This window comes from Acomys minous, assembly GCF_964271855.1.
Source record: "Acomys minous genome assembly, chromosome: 10".
NCBI classification, from domain to species: domain Eukaryota; kingdom Metazoa; phylum Chordata; class Mammalia; order Rodentia; family Muridae; genus Acomys; species Acomys minous.
The window spans coordinates 107,257,282-107,280,339 of record NC_140491.1 but is presented as its reverse complement, the minus strand read 5'-3'; the positions used below and the strand labels follow the sequence as shown (position 1 = coordinate 107,280,339).

Here is a 23,058-nt window from a genome sequence, read left to right as displayed (position 1 = left end):
AGTCTCGGCGGTGACAAGGCGTACCATCGAGCACAACACAGGTGTGTTGCTCCAAAGAGCCACTCATGTGATATTCTGCTGGCCAAATACGACCTGAGTTTTCCTCACGGTTCTCAGCCCTTTGTGCCTTGGCGTTTCCATTTAAAACACCAGCCAATGTGAACAGTAGACACTAAACCGTCCGCAGTGATTCTGCATAAGCAAGTTAAAGGGCCGTTCTCTGCAATTCACCTTAACAGCTGGTCCATGATACTACCGCACCCAAAGTGCTTGGGCATGTTATGTCCTGAGACTATTTCAACACCAACCAATCAAATACGGTTTTTTCCCCCTAGTTGCTGCTTAGAAAGATCTCAGAAACCTATCCGGTGACAAAGGACCATGGAAGTAGGGGGGCTACAAGGTGGGGCCAGGGCAAGCTTTGAAAACTATACATTGAAGCGAAAGTAGAGTTAGCAGTAAGCCTTCCATGGTGCTTCAGAAACAAGTGTGAGTCTAACAAGTTTAACCTGGCTGAGTTCTAAGACAGACGGATCGCCAGGACTCTTACTTGGGCTTCGATCATTGACATCAGGAGGAAGGGAGTCTTGAGAAGCAGAGGGCAGGCGTCAGCCATCTCCAGGCTCTATGCCTGCATTTCAAATTCTTGCTTCAGGCTGTGAAAGACAGAAGATGTCAAGTTGTTTTTCAGTCACTAATTCTCTTTGGAAAGTCAAATTCATTTCTCTAAAAATTGTTTTTATGGAGCCCTAACATACCGTCAACGTAAGTCTTAGACACACATGCGTGCCCCTCCCAGGGAAGATGCATTTCCACTAACGGTCCCCTGGCCCGAGAGCCACTCTTCAGACTTCCGTCATCTTTTATCAAGGCACAGAAATGAAAGTGAGACTCAGACGTGAAAGACAAACCAACGGCCATTACCTCTTCAAGTAAGCATGAACGTTCCCAAAGCCGTGATACTTGGCTAAGTACACGAGGACGCCAGTGGCACACCGTCCATCACGCTGGCGGCAGAAGCTGCAGTTGCAAATCCCTCGGCAGGGCGGGCAGTGCCAGTTCTGAGGAATTGTGGGAAAACATCATGAAGCTAAGCCTCACTTCCCCTCCATGCATCTGTCCCATTTTTTAGCCTTTAAAGTACTTAGTAATCATAAAACAGGGGCCTGAGCTTTTGGCTCACTGAGAACATCTGCCTAGTGTATGCAAGGCCCTGGGTTCGAGCCCTGGCATCACAACGCACAAAAATCATAAAACATAATTCAAGAAAGTTATACGATCAACACCAGAGATGGAGAGAATCTGCTTCTCTGAGTAGCAGCCCCGAGCTCTCTGGACAGAGCTATATCCACTCAGCATCACACCAAGAACTGAAGCCCCTCCCCCTCCCCAACCATCCGAAGCCCCTACCGGGTCCAGCAGAGCATCCTTGACCTCTTCCCCATAGCGGTTTCGAAGGCAGGGACCACAGAACTGGCCTCGGATGCCCCAGCAGTCTGAGTTTCTGCAGTTTGTTTTGGTATCAATGGTTTTCTGGCGACACTGATGACAAGTAGAGCCCTAAAAGGACCATATGAAAGAAGCAACACTACATTTTGTAGAGGAAAACAAACAACAAACAGGACAAAGAGTGCCCATACTGGTCCAAAGGTCTCTGAAAGTCATTGGGCACTGAAATAATCAAGCATGAAAAGTCTCTCAAGCAAGGCCAATAGTATTATCATCAAAACTATTTGGGTAGGCCGCGCGCTCTGTGGTGCATGTCTGCAATCCCAGCACTCAGGGAAGCAGAGACAGGTGGCTCTCTGAGTTTGAGGCCAGCCTGGTCTCAAAATGAGTTCAGGAAAGACAAAGCTATACAGAGAAAGCCTGTCTCAAAAACAAAACAAAACAAGTATTTAGCTGGGGTGTGGAAATGGGACTTGCTTAAGCCACTGCAGATCCTAAGTTTGACCCCCAGGATGGAAAAAAGGAAACTGCACCCAAATCCATCTTTTTCCCTTCCCAATCCATTTCTCATCATTGGCTCACCACTACATTCTCAGCAGCTATTGATACATACACCTTAAAGAACACAGAAGACCCCAGGGGCGAATGATTCAATTTCTAAATTAAGATGTAATTCTACTGCAGACCTCCTGGGCAGATAGTTCAATCTCAGACACACTAACACTCAGACAGACTGTAACAGACAGACACATTGTAACACTCTTTCCTTCATTTGAGAGAAATGTACAGGCACAAACGTCCAGATTGCAATCCCAGGACAGGTGCTGTAGGTCCTGTGGAGGGTGTTTGTTTCCAGAGGTGACCTTGGGGCACTCACCAGTGACCGGTTGTAAATCTTCTCTCGAGAGTTGCTGCAGATGTTCCTGATCTCTTCCTCTGTGACATCTTCTACTGGGCGGATTATATGCGGGAGAGTCATGGATCCCGGGCGACGGCCTCTGGGCACATCATCATCGTCCTGAACAAGAAACATGGACTGAGGTCCCTTCCCCCACCCCCCACCCCCCAGCTCTCTGCATCCTTACATCTCAAGATGCTTCATTGGAAGCTTTTCACAGAAAATTCAATCTGGGAAATGTTTCTTGCTTATGGAGAGAGGGGGCAGGCCATAAGTTTATTGTAAGGATACCTAGCCAAGTATATAAAAATAATTCCTACAATACCAAGAAGCTGAATATCTTGACTATTGCGCGCTAAGGAAATTAGGCACATTTATGTCACATTACTGACTTGGTAGGGTCTGAGACTGTGTGTTCATGATGGACCGTGTAAGAGGGGATGCCAGTGAGGACTCACGTTCATGTAGCCATCCACAGACTTCCTCTTTCTCACGAGCATGAACTTATCATCTTCCTCCTCTTCTTCCTCCTCCTCTGTGGGCAGAGCACCCAAGGACCCCAGGATCCGGGATCTTGACCTGGTAAGAGGTCGGGCTCTCCGTTCAGGGTTCCTTCTGGAAGCCACACCGGGGAACGTGCGTCTTCTGGGTGCCTTTGACTGGTGAATGAAACACACAATCGAGCCACTTACTCCTTCAGAGCACGCCGTTAAGCAGCACTCTGGGGACCTGCACATTCTCCTAAAGTAGTTTTAGGTAAAAGAAGAAGTCTGTTTTCGGATTCTCTTTGCCCTTTTCCTTATGTGTGGACAACAAATCCCAAAATCATACAGCCACTGCAACTTTTATTTATTTATTCCTCTATCTAATTCTTCTCCCAATTATTCTTCTACTCCAGTTACCAAATATGAAACTCCTGAGCTCCAGACCCAGAAAACTTTCCCATGACATCTCTGCACTTTTCGGGAACACATATGCTATCTCTGTATTGTAGAAGCAGAGGATGCTTGGGTTTTCTCCTCTCCGTTCCTTGCTGGCTTCCGGTCTGTCTCCGCACGGCGAAGGCAGGCTTTCCTTTTCTGCCACTGCCAACACAGTAAATTACCAACCCCCGGCCGCACCAGCTTAGTCCCTTGGGATACAATCAAGTCTCATTATTTGGATATGATTTCACAAAGACACGGTGTGCACCTTCTTCTTCCCCAGTCTGCACGTAGCAGGGGAAGGGTGCTGCTTGGGGACACAGAAACAAGCCATCGCTCTCCCCTGCTGCTAATGGGAAGAGAAACGCTCAAAAGGAACGTGGCCAGGGAGGTGGAACTGAAGTGTCCACGGTGCAAAGACCACCCAGAGCTTCAAGGTGGCTGTTTCTAGCCATTCCACCCTACCCCACCCCCAAAAATAAAAAATAAGATACTAAAATGTCAGAGATTGGACCTGCCTTGCCCGAAACAGCAGCATAGAAAGAAAAGAAGCACTTACGTCCTTGGACCTGTGGCCTGGGAAGGAGTGTCTTCCAGAGAATATGCCAGGAAAGCTTTCTAATTCTGACATGAGTTTTGCAAGCTAAAAGGGGAGGAGGGGAGAAAAACAGATATTATAACTGGTGACAAGAGGCACTTTGTGGAAATAATGACAGCCGACCCTCACTTTTCTACTTACTAAGCTGAAGCAGTCAAGTTTCTGATTTCCCTACTATGCTTATCCTAACTCTTTTGTTGTTGTTGTTGTTGTTTTGGTTTTTTGAGACAGGGTTTCTCTGTGCAGCCTTGGCTGTCCTAGACCACTTTATAGACCAGGCTGGCCTTGAACTCAAAGAAATTCTCCTGCCTCTACCTCCCGAGTACAGCTATCCTTAAGAGTTTAAAAAGGCCAGGGGGCAGGGTGACACAAGCCTATAATCCCAGCACTCAGGAGAAAGAAGCAGGCAGATCGCTGTGAGCTTGAGGCCAGCTTGGTCTACACAGCGAGCCCAGGACAGCCAAGGCTAAAAACAGAGAAACTCTGTCTCGGAAAAAAGAGAAAAGAGTTTAAAAAGCAGCCAGAGGGGGTGGAGAGGAGGCTCAGGAGTTAAAAAGCACTTAATGCTCTTGCAGAGGGACCCAGGTTCAGTTCCCAGCACCAAGATCCATAGCTCCAGCTCCAAGGGCTACAAAATGGCCCCTGCTGGCCTCTAAGAGCACCTGAACATACGTCCTAACCCCTCACCCCACGTAAATAAGTGTAAATCTTTGAAACACATCCTGACGTCTTCATAGCTGCATGGAAGCAGTTCTCAGAAGGGAAGTAGGAGAAATGAGCCTCTCAGACGCAGTGGGGACAGGGGTGGGGGCTGGACTGAGTACCTACCATTGCTTTGTTTTGCTTTATATTCAAAGCCCGTTTCTCCAGGAAGTTCATTCCATCCTCTTCTTCCGAGTCAGATGGGGAATCGTTTGCAGGGTTTTCAGGGGGCTTTGTGGGGGGTGTTCTTTTGTTGGCTGGCCTCTGGGTATTTCGTGCTGGGAACTGCATCGCTACCCTGAGAGGCCCGGAGTGACGGCACTGACTTCGGGTCCTGCAGCCGACCCCGTCCAACTGCAGACTCTAGTTAACCAGAGCAAGGGAGTTGTTAAGGACCTGCCGATCGGCAGACGTGGCACCAATGACTACTACAAAGTCCCTTTGGAATAGCGGACATGGGCAAAGCAATCAGTCTTAATTGGACAGCAAGGATCATGGGTAAAAAAATCAAGACTTGCAAATGAAGACGCTGGGAGACTAACTTCACCCTGTGTTGCTGCCGAGGACACTGAGCCACCCTCACAGCCCTGAGTCCCGTGCTTCTAAATAACTCTTGTCCCCTTCCTTCCCTTTCCCCTAACATGAATCCTTAGTTGTCTTCAGAAAACCCTCTATGTTTATCACCCATAAACATGATTTCGATGCCTATGATGGGATTAAAATAACACCTTAAACTGCCAATTCCCAATTCATTTTTAGTTGTAACTAAAAAATACACATAAAATGACCATTTTAGTTACTCTGAACTGTGACTGAATGGCATTAAAGTATTTTGCACTATTGTGCAGCCTTCACTCGGACCCATTCAACAGTAGGTGATGTTGTGTGTGGTGCATCATGCCAGTTACATCCCACATGTAGGACTCCTGGGCCAGCATGGGCTACACAGCAAGTTTTAGAGCAGCTTGAGCCAACACTGCCAGATCCTGTCTCAAAAGCAAACAAACAAATGAATAAACAAGCAAAGACTCCCAAAGCCTCCACCAACAGGCCCTGGCAACCACACCATCTTTCTGTGCTTGAATCTGACTCAAATTAACTTTTGTTTTGTTGTTTTTTCGAGACAGGGTTTCTCTGTGTAGCCTTGGCTGTCCTGGACTCACTTTGTAGACCAGGCTGGCCTCGAACTCAGAGATCCTCTTGCCTCTGCCTCCCGAGTGCTGGGATTAAAGGCGTGCGCCACCACACCTGGCTCAAATTAACGTTTTGTAACTCAAGATTAGTGACCAACTAGTATAACTACATCTGGCGGCTTACCAAAAAGTTAGTCTTTTTATATCCCAGCCATCTACTCCTAGGTATAGACCCAAGAATATATGTCCACATAAAAGCTTTGGACATGAATGTTCACATGTATGTGGAAGCCTGAATTTACTATCAAGAACCATCCTTGACCTTACTAATTGAGACAGGATCTCTCTCTCTTTTTTTTTTTCCTGAGACAGGATCTCTTAATCGAACCCAGAGCTCACTGATGTGCCTCATCTTTACTAGCCAGCCTCCTCTAGGAATCCTACCTCTGCCTTCTGAGAAGCTGGAATTACAGACTGGCCACCACACCCAGTAGGCATTTCTGTATGTTTCTGGAGACTGAACTCCAGTCCTTACACTAGCAGGGCAAGCTGAGCCATCTCCCTTGGGCCTCAAAAAAAAAAAAAACTGAAGAGGCTGAGGATCTAGTTCAGTGGAAGAGTCTACGTTTAGTACATCTGAGACCCTGGGTTTGATCTCCAGCACCAGCAAACAGGGACCCTCACGGACAACTGTTAGAACTCATGTATTTTTAGTGCTCATGAATTCATAGCTCTTTTAATCAGCCGGCACTTTATTCATCACAAGTAATATCTACAAAGAACTCAGAGACTGCCTAGACAGTCATGCCACAAACAATGGGTCACATCAGATTTGTAGACTGGACCCAGTTAACAAACGCCAACTGACACCAATTTGGACCAGTCTTTTATTAGAGGAAACATGCACTGGCACAGATGGGCAAGTGCTGTCACAGCAATGTCATCAAATGATGGCCTGTAGGGAACGCTGTCAAATATGGTGACATGAATAACATGCAGGTGACTTACAACGAATGCATGCACTGCTTCCTTAGGAGAAAGTCTAAGCATGCTATGCTCACTGAGTGGGGCAGAGGTACGGCAGCCACGGAGCAGGTGACAAGAGTTGAGAGGGGTAGGCAAGCATACACAGGAAAAGCAGACCAGAGAGCAAGCAAACACAGAAGCAAGCTCTGCTTGCAATGATCCACATGGCCCTAAGAGGTTCTTGAGATACAGGTACAAGTAGAACCATAGAAGCCAGCTTTGTCAGCTCCATGCCACCTCTGGCCTGGGCACCGGCACACAAGCGCCAATGTAGCTAATCTTTAGGACGTATGTAATTCTGTGATTAGGCCGGGTCTGCAGCTAATGGCAATATGGAGGCTAGCCAACTTTATTTAACAAGTTTCCAAGATTTTCAGAACCTAAAAAAATTGTGTAAGACCTACAAGCAGGACATTTAAGTAAAAATGGCTTTAAGACATAAAGAACACATCCAGTCAGGCCAACAAAATCTCCTAGATGGACCAAAAGGAGATTTACTAGGCATGGGAGGTGGAGGAGGTCACACACATACACACACAAAAAAATCTCTCCTGCGTCTCAATGTACCTCACTTCTCGAAACCCTCGAACTCACCATTCCATCTTGCATCTCACTCTCTGAAAAACCGCAAAATGTTTCATCATCAGAGTCGGCATGAAAAATGCTGGCCAATTCGTTAGTGACATCTGGCCTTGGTTTCTGTAAAAAATCCACAATGGCTTAATGCATCTTGCATCTCGCCCTTTGAAAAGCCGCAGAAAAACTCATTATTAGAGTCCTCATAAAAAAAAAAACAAAAAACAAAAAATCTTAGCCAGTTCTTCACTGATATCTGACCTGAATTTAGGTTTCTGTAAAATAAATAAATAAATAAATGTGGTTGTGGACTTTTTTCTTCCCCTTTTCAAGAACCAATTTTCCATAAACTGTGCAGAGAGCAAATCACATTTACAAGTGCACTACAAGAGAACGGCTTTTGTTACAAAGAGAAATGGTTCAGAGGTTTACAAATGATTTCTGAGTTGTTACAGCAAGTCATCAGTCGTGTTAGGTTAGGCGACATTTCAAAAGGATACAATAAGCAGCTAATCTACTTCCAGCAATTACTACCCGGAACCCCAGCAAAGAGAGAAATGAAATTACAGTGCATGCTAGATTTTCCTAGAGGCTGTATAGAAATGCGGGCAAAAAGCAAGCAGTTTTAATCGTGCACAAGGCATTCTGGGGGCATTTGGAGCACTGCAGACACAATCCTGTTCATGCTCAGGCAGCACTTACTGTGTTTGCAAAATTATCAGAAGCAAAGCTGTCACAACTGTCATCAGAGGATGACGACGTCTCCACGGAAATCAACTTCATATATCTGACATTCTTTAAGTTCTTCATTTTGAGAGCCTTTTGCTGCAAAGAGAAATGGCCACACTATTAGGGAGGACTTAAAGGACTATTAACGACGTCATTTCCAGCTTGGTTGGTTTAAACGGCAGAGTAGATGGACACTCCCCCCCCCCCCAGACCTTACAGAGGAAAAAAAAAAAAGATTGGCAATTGTTCCTTCCCACCCCTCACCCCACCAAAAAATCAAGCCAGGTCAAATTCTCAGAAAGGATCTCTTTAAAAGGAAACCATTTTAGTGGCGTTTATCAATTTACCCAAACACCTGCAGTTACTTCTCTTCCTACCTCACAGTCCTAAGCACTCAGCACTACACTGAACTCCGCAGAGCTTAATGCCAGCTCCTAAAATCCAACCTCATTTTTTCTAATTGAACTGTACTTCTAAAAGGAGATTTCAAAAGTACAAAATGGCAGAGCAATTTTTCCCCCTCAGCCAAAAATCAAGCTAATGAGGTCTTTTTATGTAAGCTCTGGGCTCTGCACTGTGATGCTAATTTCCCAAACTACAAAAAATTGGGCAGGTCCTGTGCTTTAAGATGGCAGGCATCCAAAACAGGCCCTGTTCCAAGGAGGAGGGGTTACAGAGGTTCTGCACAGTCCTTACAAATCGGGTTTTATCAGCCCAGTAAACACGTGGTACAAGGAGCCAAGTTAGAAGTCAACACTCCAAGGCCAGGTGGGATCCCGATTCCATGCTCTCACTATGAGCACGGTCTCTATGCAGCTCTTACAGACTTGAAAATTTTAAGACTTGGGGTAGAGCTCAGTGGCATGCAAAGTCCTGAGGTCGCTCTCCAGCACTCGGGGAGGTTTTTTTGTTGTTGTTGTTTGGTTTTTTTTTTTAAGCCCTTCATAAGGTCAAATTACTTGGGAGATATGAAAAGGCTCCATTCATTTCCATTTATAGCCCTGCAGTGTCCACTAGAAAATGTATCCCAAACAGTCTGATTGGTCATTTCTTAGGACACCATGACATCTCTGAAAGATGGTGCTAGTCAAGGAATAGCAGCAGGACGTCTTCGCACTGAAAACCTGCAAGGGCAAGTTCTGCCAGCGCCACCAGGAGAATGCCCAGGGGTGTTAGGATAGAGGACTCATACATGTGTGTGTGTGCGTGTGTGCGGGAGTGTTAAGCTTCTTTCCTCACCTAACATTTTGCATTTCAGTCTTTCAGATACAATAAAGTTATTTCCAAGTGGGTGGCAGCCCAGCTTCCCCTCCTGTCCCTAAGTAGACACCATTCAACCATCTTGGGATGTTTCTGTTATCCTAAAGGATGCAGGAAGGTGTGCAAATGGGTAGAGCTACAAAATATAAATGGTCAAGCCAGTGGGCGGTTAAAAGGATCTCAGAATTCTCTACCTCAGTTTCCAGGTGAGGAAGCGCAAGGCACCAAAGCACAACTGCAAAGACTCAAGGGGTCCCCTAAAACAGCACAACTCCTTAAATGACTTGGATTTTCCTCACTTTGCTAATCAATCTACTTCCATGTCAGCCTCAAGCTCCCACTGAAAGCCATCAGGGAAAGAGGCTAATATTTAACAAGCCAGTACAGGCCAAGAGTCGTTCACTAGGCAAATATATCTTTGACGGAAAAGACAGAGCAAATGGTCATGCCTGGGGTAAACTTTCTTGGCAGACATAACTCTCATTACATTTATCTCCAGTGACTTTTGTTTGTTTTTTAATGGCAGATTTGCTAGCGACGTTTGCTTAATTCTTTGCATCGAGGGTTACTATCATTTAAATGAGGAAAACTGAAGCTCGGTGGCGTAAAGTCGATTCCTCCAGTCAGGTGCCCAAATATACACCAAGGAAAGTTAAATTACAAGTCCCATTCCCCACAGCGGAGATCCGCTATCAATCCACGACCCCGCCTACCCACCCAGAGCTCGCCACGTGGGCCCGGAACCTCCGCTATTTATTGGAGGCACGTCACTGTCTTCCTTTCTGCCCATCCCCCCCGCCCCCGGCCCCCGACTCTTCAACCCTCTCCAGAGCAGGACGTAAGTTCTGGCTTCCGTTGGAGCAAAAGAGTAACGTTCTACTTGCCGCAGCTCTCAGCTGCAAGGGAAGTAGAGAAGGGGTGAGTGAGTGGGGACCTAGGAAGCACACTACGTGGCCGTGGCGCACGGCTTGCATCGCTGGACCACCGCCTGGGACTAAAACAATACCTCCACCCACGTGCACAACCCAAGCACTCAAGAGATGTCCATAAGACCCTCTACCCTAAACCTGCAAATCCAGAGTGATTAGAAGGGGCCGCAAAACACAAGAAGATGGTCCGAGGGCTACCAGTGCACGCTTGGCGAGCAAGGGGATGGAAAGGCTGGGACACTACTACCGGACACCATGGCCAGCGGCCAGCCCCCCGGCCTCCGGCGCGCACGTGGAGCACGAGCGCACAAACCTCATATTCCCGGAGCGCTGCCGACTGCGAGCGAGCGCACCGGTGGGCATATCACCTTGATCCTGAGTTAATCCTGGGTGCAAAAGATTATAGGAAAATCAATCTGACTTCTAACCTGGTGACGATCAGGAGCGCCGTGGGACAAGAGGGAGAAGCTCACCCCGCGGAGTGGGAGGGAAGTAGCCCGAGCCCGCCCGCATCTAGCACGCACCAACCCCGCCCCGGTGCACCTCGGGGCTTACCCGCCTGCGGCGAGCCTCCCTGCTGGCGACCGGCATCCAGGCACTCGGAACAGGGACAGCTAGTTTGAGCCCACCAACACCCAGAGCTGGAGCAACCGGAGCTCGGGGCAGAGGCGGGGCGTGCACTGCGCAGCCGGAGGGGCGGGGCCGCCGCTTTCCCGCGCTGAGGCTCAGGTCCTGCCAGCTAAGATGACCGCCGTAGTGGTGCCCGAAGCGCCTCAACCCTGGGGAAAAAAAATCGAAGCTATTCTGACGGTCCTTGTACACTTGAGTGTTCTGGAAAAGCTGAATACTCTCTGAAATTGTGGCATTTTAGGGACTTGATGCCACTGGCTCTTTATGAAGCTGCGCGGTCCTGGAAAAGTGGCGCGAAAGTAACTGCGTTAGTCCTAGGACTGGTCGCCTTATTTGCATACAAAAAGGGGGCGGGTAAGAGTAGTAAAGAGAGCTTCTACCGGGGTTCTAGTTTCTGCTGTGATTTAATCTCTTTAAAAATGCATAAATGTCAATACCACCCACAACTATCAGATTTATCCCGCACGTAGTAGCACCTCTTATCTGGCAACCATACCTATTGAAAATCATTAGATGTGTTAAATCCTGGTGCTTTCTGAAAGATGCGGAAGTAGACTGTTTTAAGGTAGCAAACATTACGGTCAGGCCAGTAAAAACTTAGCTGGAGGGTGAAAGTCTGTATAGGTTTATATTTCGGAGATAAAAGCTACAAACGACTGAAAAGTGAATCGTCCATTTTTCTCCAGGAAAAATTGGGAACTACCTGAGTTAGAAAGAAGATGTGTTTTTTCATACCTTTTCTCATCAAACCCAGCACACGGATGAAATAAGGCTTCCCTCTTTTAAAGAGCAAAAACTCTTGCTTACAGAAAACAAAACAAAAAAAAAACTGAGTTTTTTTTTTTAACTTTAATTATAATCATACATTTCTCCTCATTTCAAAACTTTTCCTCTTGGTTTTGATGTCGCCACAATCTTTGGCGCGCGCATGCGCGCACACACCCAAACCCACACCTACACCCTTCTCTGGGCAAGAAGACAACTGACTGGAAGGACCTGCCCAAGGGTCACCCTCCCTCTGTGCAGGAGCCAAAGAGCTCAAGTCCCCAAAGTAGGCACGAAGAGAAGCAGCTATTGGTTTTGTTTGGCAAAACTCCTGGTAGCAGCCAGGTCCTCGATCAATATTTGTTGGATGACCAAACAGCTAAGTGAATGGTGACTTAAAATTGTCCTTGCTACAATGTTTCGTGTAAATATAGTTTTGTGCAAGTAAAACTGAACATTCGCGGTCACAGAACGAAGGGAGCATCCAGGTCACTTTGCCTGGGTAAAGTTCTGATAAGAACATTCTTAGTTTTCTTGGGACATGAGAAAACAGTTTGGTTTACATGGTTTTTAGGATGAGATCTCTGCTTCCTCCCCACTCCCCAGACTGCTAATCGTGTTAGTGATCAGGAAAATACACATTAGACATAGAAATGTGACTTTGCTACAAGAGGCAAAAACTTGAAAAGTCTGCTGAAAACAAATATTAAGTGATAAGAATAGGATCCTGCCTGGCCATGGTGGTGCATGCCTTTAATCCCAGCACTCAAGAGGCAGAGGCAGGCGGATCACTGTGAGTTCGAGGCCAGCCTGGTCTACAAAGTGAGTCCGAGACAGCCAAGGCTACACAGAGAGACCCTGTCTCGAAACAAACAAACAAGCAACAATAACAACAACAAAAAAGAATAGGATCTGTTCCTATTAACAAAAAACCAAAAACCTGTAGTGTAGATTTCCTGCATTAGAGAGAAGATGCACCAGAGGAGTAGTCTCTGTTGCAGGCTCAAACCTGTAGATAGAGTGTGAAATCAATCCACTGGCCTTCAACTAGCTTATTTTCTTCCGTTGTGGTATGTGTGTGAGCCTGTGTGTACGTTAACTTAGTAGTTATACTGTGACTGGCAAGACTAGTTAATACAAGCTCTACTAAGGATTTGAAGGTGAACTGCATAGCACTGCTGACTGAGAGTGCAGCACTGAAGCCCAGCTTCTTGAAATCTGTTCAGCTCGTTTGTTTCCCTGGATGTTCACAGGGATTAGTGACTCCCCGTTTACTCTCTCCTCCAGGCCCCAACAACAGTCGCATTTGGACTCCCACAGACTCAAAGATCGTTAGTGCCTCATAGGCAGAATCATGTGACAGTTGACTTTCTGTGTCCCTGCATTTCTTTTTCAACGAAATAGAATCCGGGCATGTGGGAACTGGACAAGGGCTGGCTTCCCTGAGCAGAAGCCCCCTCCCTGCCCGCCCTATGCTCAATCAGCTTGATGTCAACTTCCCTGGGATCCAAACAAAAGCTCACCTTATCGGATTAGGGCCAGCTTCCCCTTCCTCAGTTGTGTGGGAGACCCCCGCAGTGTAACAGCTATTAAGCAGATGAAAAATTTAGATAAGAGTCCCCCTGCAGCATGACTCAAAACTCCTCTGCCCTGCACCTTGTCAATTAAGGCCAACTTCCCCTATGCCCCTTACCCAATTATGTGATGCCAAGGCTAGGAAAGCCCCACTTGTGGCTTCCGCCTTTAAAAGCCTTGTATTCGAAGGAGTCAAGGGCGCCCACCTTCCTCAGCCTCTGGGGAACGCGGATGGTCCTTGTTCCGGAGCAAGATCAATAAAAAAGACCCTGTGTACATCACATCTGACTGGTCTCTGGTAGTCTGTGAAGTTTCGTGACTTGGACATTACAAGCACAGGAAGTATGAATATTGTTTCCTTAAAGTTTTCGATTCTGGCTGGGAGTAGTGGTGCATGCCTTTAATCCCAGCACTCAGGAGGCAGAGGCAGGCGGATCTCTGTGAGTTCAAGGGCAGCCTGGATTACAAAGGGTAGCCAGGGCGACACAGAGAAACCCTGTCTTAAAAAAATTTTTTTTTATCTGTATTGTAGAAACTTTCCCACTGGACTTCCCTGTCGGGGGATTTAGTTCCTGCCCCTAACAATGTGCAAGGATTGATGGAGGGATAGTGAAGCACATGTTACTCCGAGCACTGAGGATGCTAGGTCCAGAGACTTTGTGTTCTGATGAAGGAACAGAAAGACAAAAGAGAGTTTGAAAAGCAGAAGACAGGAAGTGACGTATGCACACCTCTAGGTGGCACACGATCAGGGAGGAAGCTGTAGGAAGAGAGGAAGTACAGGTCTCGGGCCGAGAGCATCTGGTTCCAAGACGGTCCACAGCCAGGAGTCTCCATCTCTACTACTGAAAGTTAAGGAAAGACAAAGTAAGTCTCTTCCTAGCTATGAAAGATCTCTGCATTTATCCCAGGTATGATGGAACGACACTGAAGGATTTGACAGGCTGGGGCTTCCCAACTGGACCCCATGGATGGTAGAGACTGGGGAGCAGCCAGGAGGGGATGAGAGCTGGGGATGCTTAAGATACTGATGGTCTGGGCTGGAGAGATGGCTCAGAGGTTAAGGGTATTGATTGTTCCTCCAGACGTCCTAAGTTCAATTCCCAGTGGCTCACAACCATCTAAAATATGATCTAATGTCCTCTTCTGGCCTGCAGGTGTATGTGCAGACAGAGCACTGTATACATAATAATAAATAAATAAATCTTAAAAAAAAAAAAAAAAGATACTGATGGTCAGTCTGGTGTGGTGGTGCCTTTAATCCCAGCACTCAGGAGGCAGAGGCAAGTGGATTGCTGTGAGCTTGATGCCAGTTTGGTCTACAAAACAAGTCCAGGATAGCCAAGGCTACACAGAAAGACCATGTCTCAAAAAAAAAAAAAAAAGGAAAGAAAGAAAGAAAAAAAAAAAAGAAAAACAAGAAAGGAAGGAAGAAAGAAAGAAAGAAAAAGATACTGATGGTCTTTGTTGAAGAGCTTGGAGAAGTGTCCAGATCTGAGACCTTATTTTGAAGTTGGAGCCGAAGGGGCTGGAAGAGTAATTGGCTCGTTCCTATTAGTATAGTATATCAGGGCACAGTACTGCAAACCAGCTAAGAGACAGTTGTGTTTGTGCTCCATCACTGGTACAAAGGTCTCTGGCAGGGCTGGAGAGATGGCTCAGTGACTAAAAGCATTGGCTGTTCTTCCTGAAGACCTGGGTTCAATTCTCAGTACCCACATTGCAGCTCGCAACTGTCTGTAACTCCTGTTCTAGAGGATTCGACACCCTCACACAGACATACGTCCTGTCAAAACATGAAGGTAAAAATAAAAATAAATTAAGAAATTTAAAAAGTCTCCTCTACAGGTGTGGTGGCACATGCTTTTAATGCCAGCATTTGGGAGGCAGAGGCAGGTGCATTCATGTGAGTTCAAGGCCAGCCCGGTCTACAAAGGGAATTCAGGACAGCCAAGGCTACACAGAGAAACCCTGTCTGGAAAAACAAGAAAGTCTCCTCTATAGACATGGAGGTAAGGGAGGTGAAGGAGGAGAGATTTACTTGGCTCAGGCTTTCAGAAGGTCTAGTCTATCCTGACAAGAGGGTGTGGGGAAGGCCACTGTGATACAGAAGGCAGTGTTCTCCTGTTATTATACCCTGCTCCTGTTTGCCTCATTAAAGTCCACCCCCACATGCTTTTATTCCCTCTGGAAAGACCCTAAAGACCCCCCTGGAACTGTGCACTTTAATAATCTCCTCAGCACTTCTCAGTGTCACCCAATTGAGAAGATTGACCGCCACCACCACCATCACAAATAGGACATGACTACAGGAAGAAAACATTGGTCCTGGCGTGCAATAGCATTTAAGAAATAGTTCAAAAGCTGGGTGTGGTGGCGCACGCCTTTAATCCCAGCACTCAGGAAACAGAGGCAGGCAGATCTCTGTAAGTTCAAGGCCAGCCTGGTGTACAAAGAGAGTCCAGGACAGCCAAGGCTACACAGAGAAACCCTGTCTTGAAAAACCAAAAACCAAAAACAAACAAACAAACAACACCCCCCCCCAAAAGAAAAAAGAAAGAAAGAAAGAAGGAAAGAAAGAAAGAAAGAGTTCAAAGAAATGGAGCACTTTCTTGCATCACTGTAGCTGGCTCCTAAGACAATGCTGTGTGAAAAAGCGAACCGCAAACACACGTCTGAGAAGGATATCCCTTAACAGCAACCAAAAGCACAAAACAGATAAACTGTGAAAGGAGAAAAATACGCACCAGTGGAATAAGATAGACGTTCACTCTGAAGAGAGGAAGGAAGAAGAGGAGGAGGACAGGGAGGACGGGGACTTTCGTGTCACGAGTGCTTTCCAAGAAGAAGGGGCAGGGGAAGGAGGGGAAGGCATTATTAAATGTGATGTTTGTTAAGAGCGTGTCTTTATCCGGTGTGGTTACCCCAGGTGCCTGTTATCCCGGCACTCAGGAAGCAGAGGCCGGGGATCTACAGTTCCGGGTGAGCCTGTGTCATAACCAGGAGCCACATGAAGGAAGTATGGCGGATGAGGACATGGGATGACAGAAGAGGGCATGCGAGCAGCTTTGTACTTTCTTAGTTTCTGCTTTTTAAAGAATCGGAAATATTTCGTAATATTAAAATTTCAAATTACAGGGTCTGATGAATGGGAAGCCAGTGTTAAGTCACTGAGCTAAGCATGCACTGGTATGTTTCTGTTTTGAACAGAAGACACAAAAGGAACAAGTGAGGATAGACCATGCAGGAAAAGATGAGGACTCCAGCTTCCAGAGGAGAAACGAATGTCATTTCCTAAGCCTGGTGCATATAGACGTCACCAGAGGGTTGGACAACGGCAGGAATTCAGCAACTACACTGATTATCAACTAAAATGACGAGTGTGGACTTTTAACCTGTGAAGCCTTTGAAATGGCCAGCCTCCTGCACCAGGCTTGAATTCCTTGAGTTATTATGAACTTTAAGGATTGCTGGGATTGCCCTGTGGCTTGCGTTCTAGTCTTGCACAAAGAATTCCATTGCCTCTTGCTTGAAACTTGATCGTGGGGTCATAAGCACTCGGTTACTTTTATAATGAGGCGAGCCAAAGTCAGACTTCAACTTCTAGTGGTTGGATTTTGAACAAAGGATACCACAAGAAGTAAAACATATCATTTTCAGATGAGATTTCAAAATAGCGCTGAGGTCTGAATGGATGTTAGGTCTACAGCCCTCGGGCAGTAACATGAACCCAGGCAGCACTGGCAAGCAAAGCTTTGCCTAGACTCGACACACCTGGAGACAAAGGGCCCAACAGGTTTTTACTGTGTTGGTGAGTCTGTCAAGTCACAAATCTCTATTTTCAATAACCCTTTAATGATAGATTTACCTCCCCCGGGTCTGCTTTTGGGACCTTCTGGCTGTGGAATGGTAACTCGGTGGGAGGGACGAAGCCTCTAGCTACCCAGGGGCTCTGGTAGTTCACAAATGCCGCGCTCCAACCATATTGGAATGCTTGCTATTCATTCTATGTCAGCTTTGTCTTAGTAGGCAGTTTGCTGACACTGGGTACCTGATTACAGAAGGTTGAAGAAATGAATGGAGAGAGAGAGAGAGAGAGAGAGAGAGAGAGAGAGAGAGAGAGAGAGAGAGAGAGAGGAGAAATACCATTGTGAACTGCAGGTGTTAGAGCACTGTGCTTTTTAAACTTTTAGTGTGTGTGTGTGTGTGTGTGTGTGTGTGTGTGTGTGTGTGTGTGTGTCTTGAAGTATTTCAAATAAAGCTAAGCTCTGAACAGTTCCATTAAGTCAGGTTCAACGTTATGGAACTTCAATTACAACTCAAACGTAGTTCTGCTTCTCAGAGAAAGAATTAAAAAAAAACAAAAACAAAAAACCCCCTCTGGTTTGTTTGTTGTGTTGTTTTGTCTTTTGAGACAGGGTTTCACTGTGTAGCCCTAGCTATGCTCAATCTTACTATGTAGACCAGGCTGGCCTCAAACTCACAGAGGTTTTCTGCCTCCCAAGTTCTGGGATCAAAGGCATATGCTCTACCACATTGGCCCTCTCTTATTGCTTGCTTTCTTTCCTCCTCCTCCTCCTCCTCCTCCTCCTCCTCCTCCTCCTCCTCCTCCTTCCTCTTTTAGTTTTGCACTTGGCCAAGGTTTCGGTTTTTTACTTTAAGGCCCCACACTTTCAGTGCTAGCAATGGCTAGCAACAACTGAACTCCAACCAACAATTCCTTAGTGGAATGCCTGCTAAAGCCAGTCTCCTAGGGAACAGTGGCTTGCCTGCTCCTAATCTGCCACCTAGGAGCTCAGCCCCCTCCCCGCAGCAGGCTCCTTATGGTGTGATGACACCTCCTCCCTCCTTTGTGGAGCACGTAAACATCCTTTCGCTTTCCAGCTGTAGTTTCTCAGGTTTGGCACTCTCCTAATGCCACACAGTAAATCAGTTCATACCTAAAGGGTTAGAAATTGTCTTTCTTCTAGCTGGTGGGAGAGAAGAGCCTGGCACTGGGATCAGTGAGGCCGCTTGAGGTAATCCCCCAGCTTCAGCTCTAGAGGCTGTTTCCTTCAAGAGAAAAAAAGCACAGACAGCTCACCCTCCCCAGCTGTCAGCACTATAGACAATCTAATAGGAGCTCCGTGCGTGTGGGTGGGTGGTGGTGGTGGAGGGGCGGTGTTTCCAGATAGGGTTATCTGTATAGCTCTGGCAGTCTTGGAACTCTCTCTGTACACTAGGATGGCTTCAAACTCAGAGATCCTCCTGCCTCTGCCTCCCAAGTGCTGGGATTAAAGGATAAATGCTCGAATTAAAAGTGCATGCCAGCACCGTGGCAGCTGAGAGCTCTGTCTTAAAAGAGGAACTCATTTGCACCTGAGTCTTCCTTATGAAAATGTAACATCTTTTTTCTTTTCTTTCTTTCTTTCTTTCTTTCTTTCTTTTTTTATTTTTTATTTTTTGAGACAGGGTTTCTCTGTGTAGCCTTGACTGTCCTGGACTCAAACTCACAGTGATCCACCTGCCTCCGCCTCCCGAGAAAGTGTAACACCTTGAGCTATGTTTTTCTCAAGAACTATACTATTTACTGATCACTGTCCACCATTACTCACTATAAAGTGCCCCGGCCCGCTGCAGTTCTACTAACGCTCGGGAGGAGAATTTTCCTGTATGGAGACAGAACACTAGACATGAAGAAGGGGGCAAGTCTGCATTCTGATCAAACCCCGTTTATTGAAAATTTTCACAGAGTTTATATAGGCACAGAAGCATGGGTATGTGCTTAAGCAAGGGTTGCTATGGATACCTAACTCTGGAATGTTCCAGCAGGTAGGTATCTACCTTTACAGCTGCTAATTGCAGGAGAGAAATCCCAGGAAAGTCATGAAGGATCTGGTGAGTCAGGAAAAAGCTCCGGGAACTGCTGCTCGCAGGCAGCTGGCCTTTAATCTGATCTTATCAGTAGTCTCACCAGGAAAGGAGTAGCTCGGGGGTCTGGAATGACCAGCCCCCACAATAAACCACAACAGGTGTCTAACTGCCGACCTACGACAAGGTCAGCTAGTTTCTGGTGAATGGCAGACTTCTGGAGAAATAGGAACCTAGGTTCTGACAAGATGGCTGAACATTGGCCATGTAGCCCGTCCCCAACAATAAAGTAAGCAATATATGATTGGATGACATCACAAAACTATCCTCATTCTAGCTTCTGCAGAAGTAGTAACCAAAATACTGAAGAAGAAAAGAAAAGAAAAAAGAAAAAAGAAAAAAAAATACAGTGGTGTCTAATTGAGGGGCAAACAAATCAGAGGAAGATTTGATGGAATGAGTCAGAGATAGGATTTGCCCAGCTCTCAGGAAGAAGAGGCTATTTAAGAGCGGTACAGGGAGAGAGAGAGGAGAATTGAGCTTGGTGCAGGTCAGTTGACTGCAGTTCCACTCAGTTGAGTTCACGTAGTTCTGTTCAGTTCCGTTTGGTTCATGCAGTCAGTGCAGGCTCATTGAGTTCAGAGGCAGTTTTTTTCCAAGGAGAACAATTCAGTGAGAAGGAGAGAGAAGGCCGACTGACTCAGTCATTTAGGAGAGGATTTGTAGCCAGAACAGCTGAGTTGAAGCAGCCTGCTAGAGTTCAGGAAAAGCTAGAATGTGTGAGCTTATTCAGTAGTAAGTCTTGGAGGCTGAAAACATTCTAGGCCTAGGTTAGCAGACGGAGGCTAGAAGCTTCTAGGCCTAGGCCTAGGAATAGATAGAAGAGATACAGAAATGCTCTGGGCTCAGCCCAAGCCATTGAAGAACAGCTTTTTCTAAATGGTGGCTAAATTTTCTAGTCATTATTCAGTCTGAACTTGTTCTTAGCAGAGATGAAAAAGGGCCATTCTCTCTCTCTCTCTCTCTCTCTCTCTCTCTCTCTCTGTGTGTGTGTGTGTGTGTGTGTGTGTGTGTGTGTGTGAGTGTGTGTGTAAAATAGTTCTGTAATTAATATTCAACACAGGTGAAAAATCCACCAAAACAAAACCCATGGTTGATAACATAGTTTTCAAATTCCATCATTGGGAACAACCTAAGAAGTCACTTCAGGGTTAGTTGAAATTTTTCCTGAAGGTGTAACCTTTCTAATTAAATAAACAATTCTGTAGCTAACTAGATAGTTCAGGTTGAATAATTTAAAGTAGCCATCTCAGAATTCATATAGGTCATCACATAAATCAGATAGCTTATTTACGAAAATTTTTGGCTACCAACTTCTCTACTTGGACAGGTTTGTTTTAATTAGCTTAGAGTTTTACTGGCTTTCCTATTGCTATGAGAAAATGAAACAAAACATTGACCGAAAGCAACTTGGAGAGGAAAGAGTTTATTTCGTCTTAAAACTCTCGTACTCCATTACCGAGGGAAGCCAGGACAGGAACTGGATGCAGGAGCCGCTGCAGAGGCCGCAGAGGAGTGCTGCTTACTGGCTTGTGCCTCGTGGCTTCTTCAGTCTTCCTTCTCATAAACCCTGGAACTGGGGCTGGAGAGATGGCTCAGAGGTTAAGGGCACTGTCTGTCCTTCCAAAGGTCCTGAGTTCAATTATCAGCAACCACATGGTGGCTCACAACCATCTATAATGAGGTCTGGTGCCCTCTTCTGGTGTGCAGGAAGAATACTATATAAATAATAAATAAACAAATCTTTAAAAAACAAACAAACAAACAAACAAACAAAACAAAAAAAACCAAACCCTGGACTACCAGACCAGGGATGGCACCACCTATAATGGGCTGAACCCTCCCACATCACTAGTTAAGAAAATGCCATGTCAGCCGGGCGTGGTGGCGCACGCCTTTAATCCCAGCACTCCGGAGGCAGAGGCAGGCGGATCGATGTGAGTTCAAGGCCAGCCTGGTCTACAAAGTGAGTCCAGGACAGTCAAGGCTATACAGAGAAACCCTGTCTCGAAAAACCAAAAAAAAAAAAAAAAAAAAAAAAAAAAATGCCATGTCAGGCAATAGTGATACACACAGGCCTTTAAGCTCAGCACTGGGGAGGCAAAGGCCTCTGTGAGTTTGAGGCCAATCTAGTCTACAAAACAAGTCCAGGACAGCCAAGGCTACACAGAGAAACTCTGTCTTGAAAAACAAAAACAAAAACAAACAAACAACCCCTGCCCCCAACACACACACACACACACACACACACACACACACACACACACACACACAATGCCAGACAGATGTGCCTACAGGTCAATCTGAAGGAAGCATTTTCTCAACTGAGGTTCCTTCTCCCAAGATGTGCTGGCTGGTTTTATGTCAATTTGACACAAACAAGAGTCATCAGCGAGGAGGGAACTTCAGTTGAGAAAATGCCTCCATAAGATCAGGCTATAGATGTAATAGTTGTTTTTTGGTTGTCAACTTGACTACATCTGGAATTAGCTAAAAGTCCCAAATGGAGGGGTATACTTGTTGAGGATTTTTGCTTCATTTGATTTGGGAAGATCCATTTCTAATGCAGATCTTTGAGGTGGAAAGGCACAACTTTAATCCAGATCTTTGGAGGTGGTTTCTCATCTCTAATCGGGGCCATGCCTTCTGCCAGAAATCTAGAAAAAGGCCTGCAAGAAGGAAGCTTTTGCTCTTTGTCTGTTTACTCTGACCTTGCTAGCAAGCTCATTCTTTCACTAGCATTAGAACCTACTTCTTCAAAATTCCAGTGTTTATTGTAAACCAGCCTAAGTACCCAACATCATAGACTTCCGATCGTGATATCTCCCCTTCTGAACAATTGCTGGATCCTTGGACCTTCTGTGCATAAGCAGCCATTATTGAATTAGCTGGACCTCAGCCTGGAGGCATTATAATGAATCCTTTGTGTGTGTGTAAATATATATGAAAATACAATTATTGAGATCCATCTTTGTGTCAGAAATTCTAGTCAGTCTGTCTTTATGAAAAGCAACTGCAATTTAAGGAAACTTTCTATTTTCATTTGTCAGCACCAAGCTGGCCTCATCTGAATCCTTCCAATTCATGAGAAACATCAATTCTCCACTGGTGACTGTGGCACCAATTATTTGTTCAAGATCATGACCTCCAGCAAAAGCTCTCAGCTGTCAGCAATTTCTCTTTTCTTCAATTCGCTACCTTCAGATTCACTGTCAGATACAGATTTCCTGTCCATGCCTTTTTTGTTTTGTTTTTCTTTTCGAGACAGGGTTTCTTTGTGTTGTCCTGGCTGTCCTGAAACTTACTCTGTAGACCTGGCTGGCCTCAAAATCCTAGATTCACCTGATTCTGCTTCCTGAGTGCTGGGATTAAAGGTCTGTGCCACCACCATCTCACACCATCACCAGCTCATTGTCAATTAAGAAATACTTTTCAATTATGGATATATGTCATATAATAGTTACTTCCCAGATTCAAATATTCCATCCTGCCCTCAGTTCTTTAAGACACAAAGTAAACAACCCAAACTAGCTTCAGAAAGTCCATGAAATTCACCTTATTCACTGGGCCCCTCCCTCCCAAAAGTAAATTGTAAAAACGGCGGAGAGTCACCCTCAGACTGTCAGGCTGCAAAGAAGACCAGACCAGCTGCCTGCCGAGAAGCAAAAGCCAGCCAAGCTGCCTGGAAGAGGTTTAGACCAACTGAGCCACCTGGAAAGGACACGATTCAACCTGTTGGGCTGTCTGCAGGCTGTGCAGTGTGCACCAGGTGCAGCTTTTGTGAGCTGTCACTATGTGGGGGTGGGCTTTGGTGATGCAGCTGTCCTTGAGTCATTTCCTATCCTGTAAGTAATCCCTCACCCACATTTCTGTAAGTAACCCTAATGAAACTTTGGTATCCATATTCTGTTCCGTCATGAGCTCTTAGTCTGGGTTGAGTAAGTGGTGTGTGTGT

The 23,058-nt window shown here is 45.9% G+C and overlaps 1 protein-coding gene across 3 annotated transcripts; it reads right to left on the bottom strand.

Moving 5' to 3' along the window:
- Nucleotides 1–520: 520 nt before the first annotated feature.
- CDCA7 (cell division cycle associated 7) lies at nucleotides 521–10,921 on the bottom strand. Of its 3 annotated transcripts, none has more exons than XM_084799490.1 (10): nucleotides 10,779–10,921; nucleotides 8,008–8,130; nucleotides 7,324–7,428; nucleotides 4,697–4,933; nucleotides 3,830–3,913; nucleotides 2,806–3,006; nucleotides 2,327–2,467; nucleotides 1,411–1,560; nucleotides 925–1,061; nucleotides 521–656 (listed from the first exon to the last, which is right to left on the bottom strand). In XM_084799490.1, exons 1-10 carry the CDS (start codon nucleotides 10,812–10,814, stop codon nucleotides 626–628), a joined length of 1,245 nt encoding a protein of 414 aa, XP_084655616.1. In that variant the 5' UTR covers nucleotides 10,815–10,921; the 3' UTR covers nucleotides 521–625. The 3 variants fall into 3 exon arrangements, with proteins under 3 accessions (XP_084655616.1, XP_084655617.1, XP_084655618.1); XM_084799491.1 differs by lacking the exon at nucleotides 10,779–10,921 and adding an exon at nucleotides 10,652–10,736; XM_084799492.1 differs by lacking the exon at nucleotides 7,324–7,428.
- Between the last annotated feature and the right edge of the window lie 12,137 nt (nucleotides 10,922–23,058).

Bases quoted from the DNA above. Each gene is read 5' to 3' on its own strand.
- CDCA7 (XM_084799490.1), bottom strand. From the start codon at position 10,814: ATGCCGGTCGCCAGCAGGGAGGCTCGCCGCAGGCGG. The intron at 3,914-4,696 runs GTAGGTACTCAG...CTCCCCTTTTAG, and splicing joins TAAAGCAAAACAAAGCAATG to CTTGCAAAACTCATGTCAGA. The intron at 2,468-2,805 runs GTGAGTCCTCAC...TTTCTTGTTCAG, and splicing joins CTGTGGATGGCTACATGAAC to GACGATGATGATGTGCCCAG.